The sequence below is a fragment of the Hippocampus guttulatus genome, chromosome 13 (assembly GCF_054856545.1).
Source record: "Hippocampus guttulatus isolate MCC_2025c chromosome 13, RoL_Hgut_1.0, whole genome shotgun sequence".
Taxonomy (NCBI): Eukaryota; Metazoa; Chordata; class Actinopteri; order Syngnathiformes; family Syngnathidae; genus Hippocampus; species Hippocampus guttulatus.
The window spans coordinates 1,332,741-1,353,135 of record NC_141273.1 but is presented as its reverse complement, the minus strand read 5'-3'; the positions used below and the strand labels follow the sequence as shown (position 1 = coordinate 1,353,135).

The 20,395-nt window shown below is 44.0% G+C and overlaps 2 protein-coding genes across 9 annotated transcripts; one reads left to right on the top strand and one right to left on the bottom strand.

The window, feature by feature from the left end:
* The first annotated feature begins 324 nt into the window (after window positions 1-324).
* On the top strand, window positions 325-2,128 carry mrps26 (mitochondrial ribosomal protein S26). The gene is made up of 4 exons (XM_086126932.1): window positions 325-691; window positions 1,068-1,214; window positions 1,614-1,737; window positions 1,829-2,128. The coding sequence occupies exons 1-4, from the start codon at window positions 363-365 to the stop codon at window positions 1,958-1,960; spliced, it is 732 nt and encodes a 243-aa protein (XP_085983058.1). The 5' UTR covers window positions 325-362; the 3' UTR covers window positions 1,961-2,128.
* Window positions 2,129-2,217: 89 nt separating this feature from the next.
* On the bottom strand, window positions 2,218-20,393 carry loxl3b (lysyl oxidase-like 3b). Of its 8 annotated transcripts, none has more exons than XM_086126925.1 (16): window positions 19,666-20,393; window positions 16,022-16,357; window positions 14,953-15,116; window positions 14,612-14,829; window positions 12,044-12,100; window positions 11,496-11,706; window positions 11,197-11,377; window positions 8,730-8,884; window positions 7,933-8,103; window positions 6,987-7,142; window positions 5,796-5,955; window positions 4,990-5,233; window positions 4,411-4,526; window positions 4,084-4,220; window positions 3,557-3,668; window positions 2,218-3,449 (listed from the first exon to the last, which is right to left on the bottom strand). In XM_086126925.1, exons 2-16 carry the CDS (start codon window positions 16,353-16,355, stop codon window positions 3,376-3,378), a joined length of 2,490 nt encoding a protein of 829 aa, XP_085983051.1. In that variant the 5' UTR covers window positions 16,356-16,357; window positions 19,666-20,393; the 3' UTR covers window positions 2,218-3,375. The 8 variants fall into 8 exon arrangements, 7 of the variants coding, with proteins under 7 accessions (XP_085983051.1, XP_085983056.1, XP_085983050.1 ...); XM_086126930.1 differs by lacking the exon at window positions 19,666-20,393 and adding an exon at window positions 13,367-13,432 and having other exon boundaries at window positions 16,022-16,388; XM_086126924.1 differs by lacking the exon at window positions 19,666-20,393 and having other exon boundaries at window positions 16,022-16,388.
* Between the last annotated feature and the right edge of the window lie 2 nt (window positions 20,394-20,395).

Genomic DNA, 20,395 nt, shown 5'->3' with positions numbered 1-20,395 from the left:
GCAAAACTCAACACAAAAGCGATTCCAAACAATGACCCACCAAGTAACAAAAGTGACACTTACTTCAGCAAGAGGGTTCGAGTGTCAGTTATCCTTCTTAATTTGCCAGCCATCTTCTTTTGCCAAAATTCAAACCAGTCATCTTCAGGAGCGATTCCTTTTCCTCTTGTAACGTACAATATGTTCCGATACACAGCGCTAACTACTGCACAGGAGAGACACGGCAGTCAAAAGGCGTCATTGTTTTTGTATGCAAAACTCTCTGCAACCACTAGATGACGATAGAGTCTCCAAGAAAAGGCTTTCCGCCTTCTTATCGCTTACGGGTCAGAGGACACACACAAGATGGCCGCCGCCTATGGATGTTGAATGTTGTTATTCTTCAGCGTCAATGTGACACTTTTGGACTTGTTCAACTTTTCGATATCGGCCGCGTCGAACGACTGATTAGCCCGACAAACGACCTCCGGGCGGTGGCGGCGGCGATGTTCCGAAGCGTGCGGGTCGCCCGGCTTCTGGCGCCCGGGCGGGCCGCGCTGGTGGAGGCGCAACGCGGACGAAAGTCGCGCACCGACCCGGTGGCCAAGTCCAAGCTGGGGCGAATCAAAGTCCCTCCGCCGGTGGACCCGGTGGAGATGGTCGTGCTGCGGGAGAGATACTCCGACTACAAGCTCATCATGAGGGCGCTGCGGTACGCGCCTACACTTGACACTTCACACCTGTTTTATTGATTTGGACAGCATTGATGAGGCTTCTTGTCGGGGTAAATGTGGTCATGCTAATGCTAAATGCTAAGCGCACAAACGGGGTTTAATTACGTCACTTTAACGGAGTGTTTTGAAATATGAAAAAGAATATATTTGCTTCAATTCATGTGTTTTGTAAATTGGATCATTTGAATTGAAAACCTTAGTATTTGTTGCATGGCATATTGACCTGTTTGCAGAATAAAGAAAAAATGTTTAAGAAAATAAAACATTTGTTTGTGAAATGTGTTTAAAGTCTGAGGTCACTTTTCACCGAGGTAGCTATGCGACTGCTTCCATTTTATGTGGTGGTCTTTTCAGTGTGGAGTTCAAGGAGGAGGTGCTGCGGAGGAAGTACGAGGAGGAGACTGGCTCCATGGCGGAGGAGCGAGCGCGGCAGGAGGCCGAGGAGCACCGCAACCTCATGGAGTTCAACCGCCAAGAGAACTTGCGCCTGTTGCAACTTCGGTCCGCCTTATGACACTTTTGGGAAACCTTTTGTGGCTTGACATTTCTTCAGCTATGGTGTTGATTAGAATCGTGGAAATGTCAGAGATTTACTACAAAAAATCTTTGGGAAAAAAATTACCTTCTTTAGTGATTGAAAAATGTCATTTCTTTCTTCTTTTGCCACAAGAATGTGAACAAATGTCTTCACAATTTGCAAACCACACTGCAACACTTTCGCGTTTGTAGCCTTGCTCACTTGATCGTTCGCACCGTGCAATAACACCTGCAGGAGCTAAGAGTATACAGTATACCGGTACATACATTTGTACATTGCTCACAAAATGAGGTTCAAAAACATCATAAATGACAACTGTTTGGTGTTTCTAATTTTCCTGAGCTTGTTTGTGTTTTTTCCAGAATTGTGAGGATCCAGAAAGAAACGGAAGAGGCGGAACGTCAGAAGTTGGAAGAGGATCTCCAGCGAGAACAGCAACAGCAAGAATTTATCAAGCAGAAAGAGGAGGAAATTGTGCAGTTGCAGGTAGACTTTTTCACCTTAGTCAATATCTATGTTTTTTCTTTTCATGACCGCTTTGAAATTGGTCATTCGTATTTTGTTTTTTGGGCCACAGGAGGAGGCAAAGAACTTCATCACGTTAGAGAACTTGGACCAACGCATCGAGGAAGCTCTGGACAACCCCAAGAATTATAACTTTGCCGTGGACAAGGCGGGCCGAGTTGTGAAACAGACTGTGTTGCAGTGACAATTTGGGGACAGACGATCGAGCTCATCGTTGAACATCAAACAAGATGGACGCTTAGAGAATGACCCCGGAAAGCTCTTCTACAATCATTTCTTGACCGCTGTCTTTTATTGTTCATGTTTTGATCGTCATTTTCAATGTCATGCCAATAAATCCGTGTACACGCAACTGAATCGTTTTTATCACTTCAGTGCGTTGTGTATTAAATAGTTAAGATAATAGCATGGTTGTTTTTTTTTTTATGTTTTCAGTAAACAAGTCCGGTGGCCTCGAGTCAACCTCTGCATTATTAAAATAAATAAAAACAGTCAATGAAGCCAAATAACAAGCCCGCAACCCTCTTGAGGATAAAGCGCTTCGAATAATTGCTAGATGCATATGAATTTGAAATCTTTTTGCTTTGGTCCAGGTTGTCTCAATATAACTAGACATTTTTTTAATCAAAACAAATTATATTTGCCTTAATTGACCATTTTTCAAAAATTTTGAAAATAACATTTGCATCCATAAAAAAATACCTAATTTACATTTTTGTCATTTGATAAAAAACATTTAATTGCATTATTACTATTTGAAAATATTTTACAAAACAGATTCTAAATAAAAATGAATATACTTGCCCGAGGGTACTTCCATTCCATCCAAAAGGAATTTCTTAATTCCATGATTCAAAATTAGAAAAAATATATCCAAAACTATATTTGCCTTGCTTACACTAATTATTCCACGTCGACTTGGTGACCTTGAGAGAAAAAAAAAAGGGGGGGGGGGGTGGAGGGAGGGCGCTGCTGAGCGAGCCACGCGACCATCCTCGACATGGCAACATGAAGCTTAATGGGATTGCGCTAACGAGTGAACAGCTAAGCACTTCTTAAGTCGATTGAAATAAACTTTGCACACAAGCCAGCAATACACGCCAGCCACGAGTGCTTTTGCGCATTGAAAACGTACCCCCACTGTCATTTGAGTGTGCTGGGGCACTACCCCACTGCTGCTCAATACGGCAAAAAGAAAAGAATAAACGTGAATTATTTGAACAGAAACACAGCTATGTGTTATCTGCTTTTATGACCAACTGATTGATCGTCTCATTTAAATGAGTGCAGCAAGTGTGATTGCATCAGTGTACATACAGCATCATCATGCCATTTATTGATTTATTTTTTTTTTGTCCAATCCTTTGTCATAAAATCCTAAAAAAAAATAAAACAGCGCAGCACCTCACAAGATAATCTTGGGTACCTTTTAACACGTAATAAATACATTCACAAAAAGGATAAAAACATAAGTGTAACAGCTCCAAAGACGGATTTTCAAAATGGAAACTTCCTCACCAAAGCCTCATGACATCCAGTCGAAAAAAAATGACGTCCGCTCCACAAAATGTCCGCCGCGCCAGCCGTCGGTGGTTTGGATTAAGAAATCTGGTTGTTCAACTGTCCTGGGTACTTGTCGAATCTTCTCTCCGCCTCCTCACTGAAGGCATCGCCTGCGGGCGATTGTTTTTGCAGGTTTGAGCAACAGACAAAATGAAGACATTTTCACCCCTCCCCCACCCCCCAAAAAAGTGTGTTGCTTTTTCAGGGTGCGCCTTACCGACGTGGCAATTGTGGAACCAGATCCGATGGCCGTCATACTTGCAGTTGCACTTCATGGCATTGTTGGTGAAGTCGCTCTCTGCCACTTCCAAGTTAGGGTTGATCACCACCTGAGTGGACCAGGAAATAAAAGCAGTCAGGGTCGATCAATGGATTAAAGTAAAGAAAAAAAAAAAGCTTGTGTCCGTGAATAGCCGCAGACACATGAACAACCGTCACGCTACTTGGAGAAAACATTTGAGATACAGTACATTCCACCTCAAGAAAGTAAGGATCATGAAAACTCAATGGACCTTGAATATTGCCCAGAGGAACTCCACAACTCCACATTGTGTCTGATTGGTTGCTACATTGATTTTGAAACCTCTGAGCTTGTTGTATGTATTTAGGATATCCCAAACATGACCCCCCCACCCCAAAAAATAACTCACTAGCATTTGAGGAAAAAAAAATCCCAAATGCCGCCCCCCCAACTACTGTCATCACACATGCGAAAGTGATGCGTAACGGTGGGTGCGCTCATACCTGCATGATGTAATTTCCGGGTTTGACGTCGGTGATGTCGATCCACTGGCAGTCAATGTCGTGACGGTACATGTCCCAGCAGCCCACCGTGATGCCCTGGTCGCCAAAGTTGGCGCACTCGTACCGCTTGGAAACGCCTGCGTGTGGCGCAAATACGAGGATTAGATGCTCGCCAGCTACTTCTCGAAGAACACACGACCGGGATCCTTGGGGGGTCTTGTACCATTTCGCGTTGAACAAAGCAAGGATGAGAACTGTTTTGTGCACATTTGCAAACTATAACCACATCTTGGTGGATTTTACTGAATGTGAAAAGTTTCTGTGCACCTTCCTCGCAGTCGGAGTCCTCCAGACAGAAACTGGCTTTGTGCCCCTCGGCCACTTTGGTTCCGTTGGCATTCAGGAGATCGTAGTGGGTGAAAATGTCCATACTGTGGTAATGTCTGAGAAAAGATCGGGGGGGGGGGGGGTTCTTGTGTTAGCAATGAACATCCAGACTATTTGTCTATATTGACTGTCAGTCCTGTCTCTGACTCGCTAATGCTAATCACTGTTAGCATCATCAAAAACTCCATCTAAAAACATCCAAACGGAATAATTCAAAAAAAAAAAATCAGCTAAGGTTAACATTCAAATTAAATCGAAGATGGCAAAAATTGGGTGAGGTCAGTGCTTGAATTGTGGTGGTGCTTCCACTTACATCGGGAACACCCTGTAAGGCTGAGTCGGGGTGCTCTCAGTTGTTAGTTGTAACCTACTCGCATTTTAAGCCGAAAGTACAAATTACAAAAATAAATAAAAACATTTGCACCAAAAGGAAAACGAGCCCATCAGGTCGCACAAAATTACACAGTGTACCTATTAAAAAGATCCTTGCACGTTACTTTATTTATTTATTTTTTTTACCCGTGACAGGCGTGCCACACCCACGAGTGGCGTCCAGCTTTGGGCTTGAAGTCGGCGCGGCCGATGTTGTGGATCTGCGAGGAGAAGCGCAGGAGGCGGCGGTGACCGTAGGGCCAGTTGGCCTTGGCGGCCGTCTTGGACAGGCAGTCCTCCTCCGCCGCGCAGTAGAGCATGTGCAGGGGCCGGTCCTCGATGTAGACCGACTGTTGCACCAGCGTGGCGTTCAGGACCAGGTCGGACGCCGCTGCCACCCAAGAGGGAAAAAAATACGGACGTTTGGGGGCAAGTGAAGCAGTGCCCCACCAGTTCGCGAAGATTGTAAATAACATTAAAAAAAAAAAAAAAGAGGACTTCAGTTCAATTTGAGCAGAATGCTCAAGAAAGTCCACCAAACTGTCACAGCACGAATTTGACGTCAGCGTACCTTACAAGAGCTCTGCATTTGGGGGCCAATGGGGCAGTGGCCCACCAGATCTCGGTGATTTCCAAATTCCAAAATCTATGAAAATTTTTCCAGAAACAGGCTTGGCCAAAATGTGTGCCATTTTATCTCCCAATGTGATGTGAGATGCCAGGATATCGATTTTGCATTTTGGGGCAAGTGAGGCAGTGCCCCACCAAATCCCGCAGTTTGTGAACATCACACGCGGACTAATCTGCAAATATGAAAATCATACTATAGAGTCGGATCAAACGGCACAGTTTGAACAATAAAAGTATCTTAAAATCTAACCGTACTTTTGGAAAAAAAACGTGTGGAAATAAAATGGATGTAAATGAAGACCAAACTTTGCCTCGCCACTCACTCTCTGAGCAGATGACGCCGGCGGCGAACTTGGCGGCGGCTTTCTGGCAACTGAGCGTCTTGTGTCGCTGGCACTGCGTCAGCGACATCTCGTTTCCGGTGCACTTGACGCCGCTCAAAATCATCTCGGTCACGTTGCTGCTGTCCCAGTACCACGTTTCCTTGGGGGCGGGGCAAACGCAGAGTGGCCAGCCAATCAGAGTTTAGAAGATACACACTCAGGAAGTAACTGCGAGATCGCCGACACAAGGCCAGGGGTGGGCACTATTCGTGCTCAAACGGCCACGGTAGAAGTTTGAAACGGACAGACGGAGATGGACTCAGAAAGGAAAAAAAGGCACGGAAATACTTTTTGAAATTTATTTAAAAATGTAACTGTCAAACGTATATTCCAACATTTTTTTCCACTGCTTTTTTTTTAACCTTATTCAGAATGAATTAACCAATTGGTAAATAAAAAAGTTTCTTATTTGCAAATTATTTTAGTGTTATTTACAATAGATAATAACAATAAACTAACCAATTATTTTATCAAATTCATTTCAAATAATATGAAATAGATGCTAAAGATGGGATTTCACAATTTGTAAAAATTATTATTTACAATTTTCAACTGACCAATTAAAAATATAGTTCACAGTCGATTTTTGACAAAATACTTGATTTGAACAAATAAAACTAATTTTACATTTATAAGAAATATGACAGTTTAACTCATTCAGTACCAACCGATTCTGAACCAAGTCTGAAAAGACGTTTAAAAACGTCTTTGGGAGTGAATGAGTTAAAACAATTTGACAATTACAAGTCAATATTTTATTCTCTTATGTATAATAAATAAATGAACCAATTATTCAATACAAATCAAATCAAACGTATACAGAAATGTATTTGTTGGTCATATTGTATTATGCACAATAAATACATAAAATAATAATTTAAAGTGATGCATGTAAACTAAATCAATTTTTAAAAAAACACACACACAGATTTTAGGGAACCAATTTTAGCAAAATGCAACAAATATGACCCGACTGCCGATTCTCTTAAAGGCAGGGAGCGGCCCCCCGTGTACTTTGCCCACCCCTGCACTTGAAGTCGGCTATTCCAACTCCCAAAATGAGATTGGCGCTTTTATCTCGAAGGGCGTCGAGCAATCATCTCATTTTTGGAAGGTCGCCGCGGCACTTACGGTGATGGCGTGCATGGAGTAGCCCAGGCCGAGCTGCCTGCACGCCACCATGGCCTCCCTGGTGCTCCAGCCTGCGCTGCACACCGTACCCCACCTGGAGCCCACCCGAACCTCCACCCGGCCCTCGTACGTGCTGCGGCCGCCCACTAGCCGGATCTGCGGACCACACGCCCTGCTGGGAGTCACTCGGACATCGGGGGCACGCGCACTTCCTGTCCGTGACTCGCTAACGCTAATGCTAATCACTGTTAGCATAGTCAAAAACTCCAAATTCAGTCTAATTATCCTTCCAGTGTCACATGACCGATGGAGAGTAACTTGATTGACTGGATGTTAGAAAAAATAAACTACCTTCATTTTAATAAACTTTTAACTTTTTTTTTTAGCATCACAATTTTTGTAACGGAATATTTCAATGGTTAAAAAAAATGAGCTAGGGTTAGCGTTCAAATTAAATCTTGGATGGCACAAGTTGCAGTGGAAAATGTGTGCTGTGTACCAGGCGGTCCAGTTAGTGGGGGTTTTTTATTTTTTTTGCGAGGGTGGGATGAGATCAGCGCTTGGATTGCGGTGGTGTTTCCACTTGGATGGGGAACATCCTGTGGGGCCGCGTCGCGGTGTTGTAAGTTGTTGGTTATAAATGTACTGCCACACTTCAAGCAAAAAGCACAAATTTAAAAAAAAAATTACTAAAGCACTGTGGCCTACCCCCGAAGAATGCGAGCATTGGAGATTCAACTTCATTGTTTGTCACGTTTGTCAAGCAACAGGACGGCATGTTTGCCGTCTGACGATTGACGCGATTGTGCCGCTAAGCTAATTCTGCCTTGCATCAAGCAACGACATCACACGGATGCCGCCGCTCGCTTGGGATATGGGAGGAGTTTCATTTTGAAGCTGACCATGTGTTACTCCAGGCTAGCTGCGTCAGGCGTTAGCAACCTACTTGGTTAGCCTGGTTAGCGTAGCCCAGGCCTAGCTGCCTGCAAGCCACTATGGCCTCCTTGGTGGTCCAGGTCTCGCCACAGATCAGACCCCAGCCTTGCGTGCCGTTGGCGTCCACGCCCAGGACCTCCACGCGGCCCTCGTACCGGGTGCGCCCCCCTCCGAGGCGGATCTGTTTGGCGGGGCCCAGCGAGCGTTAGCGCAAAAGGTCCAGTGGGATCAGAACCAAAACCTCTTTGCCTTCTTTTCGGGGAAGGCGGGAGAAGGATTCCACTGGAGCCTTTGTAAGCATTTCCATGGACAAAATGAGCTCTTTCAAGCTGCAAAGAGTCCATGCTGAAGCCTCATCACTGCTGTCGAGACTAATTTTACCAACGAATCTGATTTGGCTATATACATGCCAGACTCGAGTTGAGCAACCACAGATTCGGACCAATTGGAACGTCGATGTGCAAATAAGCAACGGTAACATCATCGAGTGTCCCAGAGTTGACTAGAAGGCAGACAAGGACATACCCAACAATGCGGAATGACCACACGGGTACTGCATTTGTGTAAAGGTTTGTCTTGATGCCAGTGAGGAGGCCAGATCAGTTCGTTAGTGTGCTTTTGTTATTCAAGTTAGTAGACTAGCCACTAAATTGGCGTAACAATGTCTCAGCGTGACATCATGCCAAAAATATTAGTAGCAAAAAAATATATATATATATATAAAAATACTGCGGGACCAATCACAAGAGCTGCACACACGTCATGTGACTAAACTGGCTGGCCAAAATAGAGAGGCGGAGCTCTGACCGAATTTTCCAGGCCCATGTAGGGAACGTTGCAGCGCACGGCGGCGTCCTCCGTGTGCTGGCAGTCCTCCGACGTGATGTTCTTGAACGGGCAGTTCCAGATGGAACGCTCGTAACCCGAGCATTTCACCTCATTCATGTAGATGGGTCCCACTCCTGGGAGGGGGGGGAAAAAAAGTTTGTGGAATGTTTACAGGCACTGGGAAAACACTTTTAACCAGGAAGGTTTGTTCAGGAAGAAAGTGAGCAAACAAAACATTTTTGTGGGGGGAAAAAAAATGTCCTGGATTTGCTGAAAAGAGGAACTGTACCACCAAAAGACTCTCGACATGGATTGAAGAAAAATCCCTTCCTTGATTGAATCACGGAGGAAATTCGGCAGGCTTCGCGGGATGGAATCATGGCAGCTTTCGGGTATTGATTAATGGGTTAGCCGATTTAGGTGGCCGATGTTAGCGCGACAAAATTGGCAAATTTTTGGCCGATTGTTTTTTTTTTCTAACACAATAACATATGACGTCATAGTACAAAGGTTTGTTTGTTTTGTTTGTTTGTTTGTTTATTGAACATAAAACATATATACAGTAATAATTTGACAGAAAATAAGGTAGATAAAAAAAGTAAAAAGAAAGAAGTCAATCTTCATTCAACACAGTTATTATGTTCAAGGGAGTAGGAAGAAGTAAAAAACTTATCTAGTCCTACCCCGTTATGTGATTGTATCTAATAAATCATTTTTATATCAATCAGAAAAGAAAAAAGTAAGAAGAAAGAAGTCTCCATTAAGGCTCCTACTTTACCCTTAACCGTGATATTTTTACAACTTTTGGTTTGTATCGGGATTATATACTTCCACACCCTGACACTCTTGTGTCAATTTTCTCTTGTATTCAGAATGGATATTTATATACCTTTCTCTATTTATCAACTTAGTTCTGATTTATCATTATATTTCATGTTTTGAATTTATCATTTTAACTCTGATTGATGTCGGTTGTTTGTACTATTTTTTTGAATTTGTTTTTGAACTCAGCAAGCGATTTACTCATTTTCAGGTCCGTTTCGAGATTATTCCGCAGATTAACACCTTTGACAGATACACTTCTTTGCTTGATGTTTGTTCTTGTTTTGAGTTTTTTGAATAAATCGGTACCTCTTAAATCATAGCTGCTTTCTCGAATTTCGAAAAACTTCTGAATGTTTTGGCAGAGCAGGTTATTGTGTGCTTTGTACATTAATTGGGCGATTTTAAAGTCAACCGGGTCATAAAATTTCATCGTATTTAATTTGATAAATAGTGGATTTGTGGCTTCCGTATATTTTGATCTATTAATAATTCGAATTGCTTTTTTTTGTAGGTTGAGAATAGGGAGTGTGTTTGTTTTGCAGGCATTTCCCCATATTTCCACACAGTAGGTCATATATGGTAATAATAATGAAGTGTATAATGTGTACAAAGATCTCTTATTTAGCACTTCCTTGGTTTTGTAGAGGATCCCTACGGTTTTGGCTATTTTTCTTTTTACGTTATCGATATGTGGCTTCCAACATCGTTTTGAGTCTATTACTAATCCGAGAAACTCGGTTTCATACGCTCTCAATTGAGTTTACCATAATTTTAGCTTGGTGTTTGATCGGTCGTGTGCCAAACAGATTCAACAGATTCAAACACGGCACCCTGAAAAAAAAAATCTGAATTTTGCAGATTTTTCTCTCTGATTTACACAAATACAATACCTGTAAAACAGTCAAATGTCCCAAGTTTTAAAAATATATTTATTTTTACAAGCATGAAGCTTATAGCAAAAAAGTCTGTATTATGGGGTAATGGGGTCAAATGTAAATTATAAATAATATAAAAAATATACTCCCCCAAAAATTTAATTCATTAGCGTTTTTTTATTAATCAGATAACTAATCCGTTACCGGAATTTTATTGCTGAAAATCAAAAAATGAGCTTCATGATTTGAATTTGGGAATGATCACTTTCTTCCTTCACGCCGGGTGAGAACATTTTTTTTTTTTCACTGAAGGAATTCTTCCGATTTTTAGACAATTTGAAATGTTACACGAACTGAAGTTGAGGCATGTTATGTTTAAAATGTCCGGGAAAATAAAATAAATCTGAGATTTCCTGAAAAGAGGAATGGGAATCAAAAAGTCCCACGTTCTGGATTTGGCAACGTTCCCTTGATGGAATGATGATGGAAATTCCAGAGCTTGTGCTTTCCGTGAAGGAATTCCTTCGCATTATTGACATGCGAATCCTCATCTCTCAGCATGCACATAATAGTCACAAGGAACTTGTCTGTGTCCGCATTCCCTCACAAAAAAAAATAAAAAATCCAGAGAGAAATGAGGTCTGTGAGTTCAAAGTTGTCGTCTCGGGGGGGCCAAGCAAAGTCTGCAAAAGTGTGTGTGTGCACGCGCGTGTGTGTGTGTGTGTGTGTGTGTCTGGGCGCCCCACCTTGGCCCATGCGCGCCCCCGTCATGGCCTCCTTGGCGCTGCCGAAGCCGAGCTCCCTGCACACCACGCTGGCCGACTGCAGGTTCCAGCGGTCGTCACATACGCTGCCCCACTCGCCGCTCTTCAGCACCTCCACGCGGCCCTCGCCTAGGCGGGCCCCGCCCTTCAGCCTCACTGTGCTCTGGCCCCAAAAAAAAAAAAAAAAAAATGGCGCGACCACGAATCAACGTTGACCGCAACGCAAAACCCCGGAGTCCCACAACATTGCGCAATGTCTACAGACAAGCGGGGGCCCTTACCGAAGTTTTGGCTTTCTTCTTGAGTCCGCCGTGCTGCTGCGCGAAGAGCGGCCCCGGCACGCAGCTGACGACGACGGGGGAGCCGCCGCGGCACGAGGTCGTGCCGTTGGGCCCGTTGAATTCCATGGGGCACGCGGCCAGGTGCACCTCCGCGCCGGCGCACGCCACCGAGTGCACGCGGTACACGTTCTTCTGACGCTCCAAAAACAACCTGCGAGGGCGCAAGAGAGATTGGCAACTTGAGTTTGTTTTACCCTTTTGGGGGTTTTTTTGTTTTCATCGAGATGGTTGTTAGCAAAGACTTCTTTTTATTTTTTTTTAACACCATAGTCCAGTTTTTACCACAAACATGAGTCAATGTTTACAATGACTCAGTTCTTCCTATGAGTCTTTTTTTTTTTTACTCAATTCTCTTCTGTTTTTTTTTTCATTTTTCTTTTCCCACCCTATGAGACAATTTCGTTCAATGTTTTGTCGCTCAAATTTGACCATCTGTCTAATTTAAGAGGGGTCAATTCTTAGCATGACACGGTTAGCGCTCACGTTACCTTGAGTTGGCGCTGCTCTGTTTAGACTTAGCGTTAGCGTTAGCTTTAGCTGTCTGCCTGCAAGGTAAACACTGGGTTAGACGCCACAATTTTAGCCCACGGCAATAAAAAGGTTAGGATCGACATTTCAAAACAAACGTGTCGCTTTAAACATTGCGGTGAACATTATCTGACCACGTAATACTATATATATTTTTTTTTCCATATTGTAGACTGTTTCCCGGCCATTGTTGAAAGTGACACGTTCGTCATGACGGTAAACAGCACGGGAGAATAGCACATGGAAGTGGACGACTACGCGACAAGGCCCGCGAGTGCTAATTGCGAACAAAAATGCACTTGTTTACACAACAAATGCCATTTATTCAAACAAAAACATCATTTTTTTGCCCAACATATTTTTACCATGGGTCAATGAGTCAACTTTTTACCATTGGTCAAATTTTCCCATGGGGCATTTTGTACCATGATGACCGTTTCTTTCTAGAACAAAAAAAAAAAAACCCACTTATTAAAAATAAAAAAAACTTAAATAAAATTACATGGCATAAGTATAGATTTTTAAAAAAATTGAATGACGTACTATCACGACTGAGCCAACTAAATTTCCCGTGGCACTGATTGGACAAGCAATGTCACGCGATCATCTGCAGCCAGCGACGGCCAAGCGGGCGTGTCGTAACTAATTGACATCTTGACTCGGGTGTGTCTTAACCCCCGTGGCAGAGGCTCCGTCGAAGCCCCTGAGACCGATTTAGCGAAACCCCCTGGGATTCGATCGAACCCAGGTTAAGAACCACTGCACGAGAGAGTGAAACTGGAATTCTTCATGGCATGTTTTTAACTCATTCACTCCCAAAGACGTTTTTAAACGTCTTTTCAGAATTGGTCCAGAATTGGCTGGTACTGAATGAGTTAACCACGATTGTCCGTTAAGTGCAACAAATGTGTGAGTTTGGATCCTGAGTGGCCGACGGCGACGCCGCCAAGTTGTTTGTTGTTGAAGAACCCATCACGAGGCATTTCCTGCGCGCAAAGCTATTTCGAGGAGCATTGGTCCAAGAGAGCCAAACAGTCCCGCGGAACAGGTTGACTTCTTTTCTCCGGCATCGAAGAAGTCAACAGAAACCGTCAACGGAAGCTGTCATGAAGCAGGCCACACGTGACAAAAGGCGAGATCAACTCGGAGCTACAAAAGGGTTAATGGCAGACGAATCTGGCGGAAAGCGTTAATGGCTACTCTACGAGGAAAGAAAAACAGAACCCGGCCGCACGCGGACAATGCAGCGGGCGCGTTTTTCCTCCCCACCGGCGACAGAATACCTGGCCCCTGCCGAGGCTTTAACCTTTGACCTGGAGAGCCTCTCGGCGGCGCGCTTTCTCAAACGTCTGCAACCACCAACGCAGCCACACGCGGTCGGTCACATTTATCGCACCCGCGCAACAGGGGGGGGGGGGGGGGGTCACCGTCGGGGAAGAGAGAGACGCTGACCTTCAGTCGAGTCACACGCAAGTATGCGGGTATTCCAAGTATTTCACATTCGGCGCCCAACTTTTTGTCTTCGTCAATGATCGATCTTAACGTCTCCGTGACACGGTTGTCACGATAAACATCCGAAAGGCAATCAAAAGTGGAAGAAGTGGAAAGGACATGTTGCAAAAAATAAAAAAAATAAAAAAAAAAAAGTCAGCAAATTTCTGTGAGGGGAAAAAATGAAGCTAAAGGGGATTGGTTATGCTTTAAAAAAAAAGAAGAAAAAAAAAGAAGAAAAAAAAAAAGAAAAGGTTAAATCAATCGAAAAGGACATGTAACAGTACAGGTAAGGAAAACTCCAAAAGAAAATGGTAAAAATAATAGCAACAGTAAAGTACAAGAGGAAATATGTAATGTTAGTAAAGGTTCAATGTAAAAGCAGGTAAGCAAGTAGTTAAAAAAAAAAAAAAGGTAAAATGTAACGGTAAGGAAAAAGGTTGGAGGAAAACGAAAGGTAAAATTGAATTCGTACAGGTAGTTTCTTGAAAATTGTATTTTTTTTGTAATCGAAGCTTCAAAAGGTTTGATTTCGCGACCAAACGAGGTCAGCAGAAGCACCTCGCGACCAAACTTTCTTTTAACAGGATGTACAGTAGCCTCGGCACAGGATGTGGTTGGCTCCCGCCAGGGCTTCACACACACCCGACAGACGGCACACACACGCACACACACACACACACACACACACACACACACACACACACACACACACACACACACACACTCCCATGCACACATTTTTAAATGAAAGCCTTTTTTTCCCTCTCTCCTGGCCACCTGGAATTGGAAAGACAAATATCCTCATAGGAGAACAAATTTGCAAGTCTGCTGCAACTCGCATGACGGAACTTGAGGAAATAGTTTAAGCGCCATCTTTTTTTTTTTTGTGCTCCAATTACAAGCCGCATTACAATCGGAACCCATCTCTGCGGTCAATAAAAGAAACTAAAAATATACTCCCACTGACCTCATTGAACCGCGTACCCGACATTGTGTCGGAACTGAGCGTCGCTACGGTAACGGGCGCCACCGACCTGTAGAAGTTCTTGTTGAACTTTTTCTCTTGAGGGAATCCCAGCATGCCGCAGACCACGCGCGTGTTCTTGGCCGTCCAGCCGGCGTCGCACACCTGCGCCCAGCCGTCCTTGTACTTGACCTCCAGGACGCCCTCCGTGACGGGCAGACGCTTCTTGGCCGCCGCCACCACCGCGCGCAGACGCACCTCCTCCAACTTGTTCTCCTCCACGTGAGCCTGCTCAAAGACAAATCTTTTTTAAAAATTTTACCGGTAATAAATCACGGTCAACGGACTGGTTGCGTCACGGCGTGCGATCGACCATAAATTAGACCAAAGACCGCATCCGAGTGGACCCACCTCGATGACGTTGGTGTCAACGAATCCTGGAATCCTCTCGTCTTTGCACACCACGCCGGCGTCCTCGTCGTGAGTGCAGTCGCTGTTGCCCCAGCCGCGAGATTTGCACGCGGCGATGCTCCGCTCGCCGCCGCCGCACTGCACGTTGTCCAGCCAGATTTTGCCTTGAAAACAAGTACAACGGGCTCCAGTCACTTGTCGCTCGCTAGCTTACATTTCCGAGGGGCTTCCAAAGTAAACGCCCCAAAATACACTTTTGGGCTCTCCATGAAGAAAAAAAACCAAAACAAATCCATCGTCACTTAATAGTTCAAGAGACACTCGCAGCGAGGCAGATTAAGGATAACTGGCCCGAAAATGTTTTTGGGCCGATGAAAATAAAATTGTAAATATTCTGTAGGTGAGCGACAAACTTTCTAAATAAAGATTTTGAGCAATTCGTTTCTCCCATTTTCTGTGCAAATCAAAATAAACCATGACCTGTTGCCAGGCAGACATCATGCTTATTCACGACTGCCCCAAAACTGTGACAAAACGTGCGATTCGATTTTAGCTAGATAGCACAACTCCTGAGGTAATTTTATTTGATTTTATTTTTTTTACTGGATACCTCAATGAGTTGGATCGCTGCTTGCTGTCAGGTTGACTTCATGGGGCTCCAGCATAACTGCCCCCCCAATTTTTATTTTATTTTTTTCCAGGAAAAGTAAAATGCTACAAACTTTTAGGGTAAGTGCATTTAAAGTTTAGCTAGCCAGCACAACGGCGCCGATTATTTTCTTGGACACTTCGCAGATACATCACTTCTTGCTAGACAGGCTTCATGAGACTCAATCGCAACTGCCCAAAATATTTGAGCTTTTTGTGTGAAAATAAAATACTTCTGAATTGAAATCATTTTTCCAAAAAGCTCGGCGGTATTGCTGTGATTTCGATTTGAGTCACTTGTTGCTAGGCAGACCTCACGGGGCGCGATCCGCAAGGCTCCATCTGGACTCGTGCTTTGCCGTGGATCAAGCCGCAATGTGCTCCTGGCTGGAAAAGAGTGGCGGAGGGGGGCCCGTCCTACCTTGCCCCTTCCCGTATTTGGCACTGTGCGTCCATCCGGTGGCCTCGACGAATCCCAGCTGTCGACACAGCACGTTGGCGTTGGAGATGGAGAAGTCGTCGTCGCAGATGGTGCCCCACTCGCCCTTGTAGAAGAGCTCCACGCGGCCCTCGTTGTGCTTGCGCGGGAATCCCGCCAGTCGGATCTTTAGCCTCTCCGTCTGGGGCTGCGAGGGCGACGGGGACGGAGAAGGGCGAAGGGTGGCGGGCGGCGTCTGCGTCTGGGCGAGGTAGCGGGGCGAGCACACGGCCAGGAAGAAGAGGAGGGACAAGTGACGCCTGCCAAACCTCATCATGCCTGCGCACACAAGAGACAAAGTCGACTCCATTCAACTTTAAACGGCGCAAACAAAACTCGGTGCTCCCTCGACATTCGCGTGCGCCAAATTTTCGGCAGGTCACGAGCTGTCACTCGGGCGAATGGCCGCAGTGGAAGTTGACCGTAAAACAAAGACTTACAAATGATGTACGCGACTTGACCAAAACAATATCCGACGAAAGCCTGCTAGCTTAACGCTAACAGATAGCGAGAAACGCCATCGAGGGGCGAACGAAAGTAGCACAATATCGCAGCAGCTAAAAACTTACAATCATTCAATTCCGTGTTTTCCTCTATGAGAATGTGTAGATTCTCTGTCATTCTTTTCACGATAACCGGTTTTTGTGTTAATCCGCACGGTTTACAGTAAGACCGGCCCCCTGGTGGCCAAGGTGGGCACACAAGGAGCAACACCACAATGTCCATTCAATTGAAGCATGAAGTCGTGTTGCAAAAACTGTTTCATTCTTGATATTCTATCCAACGACGTGATTACTTTCGGTTTTGAATAACGTACAATCATGTCGAGCGCAAATTTTCTTGTCGAAAACAAGTACAGCTATTTAAAAAAATAATAATAATTTTAAGCAAAATGCACATTGGAAAAACTTGGAAGTCATTTCCAAGTCCTTATTTCAAGGAAGTGGCTCATTTATCTTTTGTAGCACAAATCCCGGAAAAGGAAATGGAACGTACGTCGCCATAGACCTCTTGTACGCTACATAAATGTGCTATTGACAACTTTGTGTGTGTGTAAGGTGGGAGAGGGGCACGGGGTTGTGGGGGGGGGGGGGGGGCGCACAAATCCAGTAGTGTGTTGTGTTTGTATAGAGACCACTAGACGGGAGGCTCTTGCTCCAAAACATGACTGGGACTTTTTCCGCATCAGGGGCCATTTTTTTTTGGGGTGGGGGGTGGGGGGTGAAATCTCCATAAAAAAATTATAGAGACAGATATATACATTTATTTTTTATTTTTTCCGTGATATTCGATACCACTTTTTTTTCCCCCAGATCGAGAGCAGTGCGAATATTCCCTCTCAGTACCGGTTACCGATACTTCCAGTAGTTTTGATAGGTACATTTTTATGTAACATAAAGCCCAAAAATTGTAAACAAGGCCCTTTCTGACCCGAATGACGATTCGCTGATCTGTTAAAACTGTCACAATACAGCGCCATCTACTGCAGAGGAGGACTTACTTGATGTCAGATTATTATTATTATTATTATATATTTTTTTGCTTAATTACAGTGTTTGTATCAACACCTTGCATGAGTAGCTGATACCTTAAAATAAGGCTGATATTGGCCCAATACTGGTACCTGGTATCGATGAATTTTTTTTTCGACAACTACAACAAACGAATACATTTGGATTTTGCTGGGTTAAAAAGACTTCATATTCCATTTATAAGCTCGCTTGAAAAAAAAGAAAAGAAAGGCTTTTCACAAAGCCTTTTTTTCCACCCTAGCCGCAATCACGCCTCATGTGCTAAACTAAGCGATTGGTGCGGCGTGTTTGCTCGCTTCCCCGCATTGGTGCCAGAGGTTGTTGACCTCACTGACTGCACGGCAGCTGCACGTCTTCTACTGCTCCAACCAGCAACCAGCCTGACTCAACATGGCAGTGGGAACATTTTGCACGTGTGCGTGCGTGCGTGTGTGTGCGGACTGTCTGGGTTCGGAATGAGGGAGGGAATACTTTCCAGAAGCCACAAAGAAACCTCTCCTAGCAGACGGATTCATTGGTTTGCCGGGTGGCTGAAGTCGCACTGCATCATGGGAGGTTCATTAATCAAAGACCCTATCAATTGACTTCAGAATCGTTTCAAAATAGATGATATGGAATTGCAAAAAAAAACATACAAAAGCTGGGAACTATGTGGGACTTAACTGCGTGGAACTAGATAAAAACTTGAGCACATTCGTTGACACCAGCGGGCGTACGATGCAACTGCCATGTGCCGTTAGCTAGTTTTGCCTACACCCCAAAATGCATTTCTCGTGGCCACTTTAGAGTGCCTCGTCAACAATGAGTGTGTGCACATTAGGCTGAGAAAGGCGGGACACCAGAGCGCCAGATTTAAAAAAAAAAAATTTGAAGGCTTATTGTGAGGGGCAGAGCTTTAGACTGGCAGGGCTGCTGTCGAGTGCCTCGTTGTTGGCCGCAAGTACGCGCAAGTCATAAAGCAGAAGAGCAAGCATGACAATTTTTCTGAACAACTCCTACATGGTTGCTAGTGTGTGGCCAGCGGCGTCTTGCTGATGTGGCGGCTTTTCGGGCGCCTGGTCGTCGCAAGGTGTACAGCCGAGCAACGGCGCCGTGCGATTCCAGCCACTGAAAGCTTGTAGCGAACAGAGTATATTTACTTTGTTTTATGTCGGCAAAAGAAAGATGCCGCCCTACAATAAGTCTAGGTTTGTATACTTTTCCCTTTTTATTTATTTATTTATGTATTTTAATCTTGACATTTGGCATTGCTGTTAATACTTTGCTGTGGCATTTTTATTTTCGCTTTTTAATTTCCACAAGAATAAAGTAATATACTTTTTGGAATAAAACAAGTGAAATTTGAGTCCGATTGTTTTCATGCTTGGCCCTGAAAAAAGGTTTGCTCTTTGCTTTCATTCAATACAGTATTGTAAACGTAATAATTGTAAAAAAATAAAATAACGATGACTACTCCGCGGCTTTCACTTATCACGAATTATTTTTGGAACGTAACCCAGCGATAAACGAGGGATTCCTGTAGCCATTTTTCTTGAAGCCACATTTTCTGAGCGAACCGTATTTCTATGAGAATAAAGTTTTTCAAGATAACCTTGTATTGTTTTTCTAGCATTTCTTTTTTGTCAATATGATGACAATTTCTTTCCAGATACAGCTGTATTTTTGTAATTTTAAAAAAATATTTCAAAATATAATCAGCCTGATTATTAGGTTCGTTTTATTTTAGGTCAAGCATTTTGTCCTCCCAAAATGGAACCGCATTCCCTTCAAGATCGGTCTCTTGAAGCAACAGCCCAAAAAAATAAATAAAAGTTTGACATGACGTCACCATGAAAAAAAAATGGTTGATGTCCGGTGACATACATGACGGTCATTTAGCGTCACGCATTTCTAAAGTGACACTTTCAAACTCGCACCTCTGATCTGTCGGCTTTCTGTAAACACACAAGCCATTCAAACTCAGCGCCCACTTTCACAAGTTTACACATCATTTCACTTTTTACTTTCAATATCGTCATCTTAAAGTTGAATAACGTGGTCCATGAGCGTGCCTACCTTGTTGATGGAGAATGACGTGCGTGAAACGGGTCCCCTGCTTTTGTTTTCGCGGCGGGAAAAGAGTGGCGAAAAAAAAAGGGGGGGGGGGAGAAACCTCCCTCACACTTGGCTCCGTCTACTTGCTGGTACGCCCTAAGGAAAACAAATAAAGATGTCGAACGGGTGTAGGAGGCTTCGTCGTCTTTTTCTTAGTGGCGTCCGCAAATTGCCAGCTGTGCAGCCTGGTCGATGAAGAGGAGCAAGAAGAGGAGGAGGAGGAGGAAGAAGAAGAAGACAGGGAGGAGGAGGGCTGGGTGTAATTCCTGGGAAGCACACACACGGACTCTTTCACGGCTGTCAGGCACTTTCTTCATGGCAAGAAAAAAAAGTCACGTTTCCGAAAATTGATCACGTGAACATAGATTCAAGTAAACTTTTGTTTGTTTTTTTGGGGGGGGGGGGAGGTATTGCGAATCTGCCCTCGTTTTTTGTCGAGCACAAAATACGTCATATATTTAGTAATAGTTATGAATTTGAGGGTTCGGTTCAGTGGCAGGTGGATTTTTTTTCTGAAATGTCATCACTACTAATGACAACGCATGGTTAAAAACCCGGGTTGCTTTTACTGCTCGAACATACAAAAAAAAAAGAAAATCTCACAAAGGTTAACTGTTCTTAAAAACGACATTTTTAAATTCAGTAGAGAAACAAAGGCATCTCTGATTTGCTGATTAGCAGTGCAGTCTTT

Bases quoted from the DNA above. Each gene is read 5' to 3' on its own strand.
- loxl3b (XM_086126930.1), bottom strand. From the start codon at position 16,388: ATGGAGTCGACTTTGTCTCTTGTGTGCGCAGGCATGATGAGGTTTGGC. The intron at 11,707-12,043 runs GTAACGTGAGCG...GCGCCCTCGCAG, and splicing joins CAGAGCAGCGCCAACTCAAG to GTTGTTTTTGGAGCGTCAGA. The intron at 4,527-4,989 runs GTAAAAAAAATA...ATCTTTTCTCAG, and splicing joins GTGTGGCACGCCTGTCACGG to ACATTACCACAGTATGGACA.
- mrps26 (XM_086126932.1), top strand. From the start codon at position 363: ATGTTGAATGTTGTTATTCTTCAGCGTCAATGTGACACTTTTGGACTT. The intron at 692-1,067 runs GTACGCGCCTAC...TGGTCTTTTCAG, and splicing joins CTCATCATGAGGGCGCTGCG to TGTGGAGTTCAAGGAGGAGG. The intron at 1,215-1,613 runs GTCCGCCTTATG...TGTTTTTTCCAG, and splicing joins TTGCGCCTGTTGCAACTTCG to AATTGTGAGGATCCAGAAAG.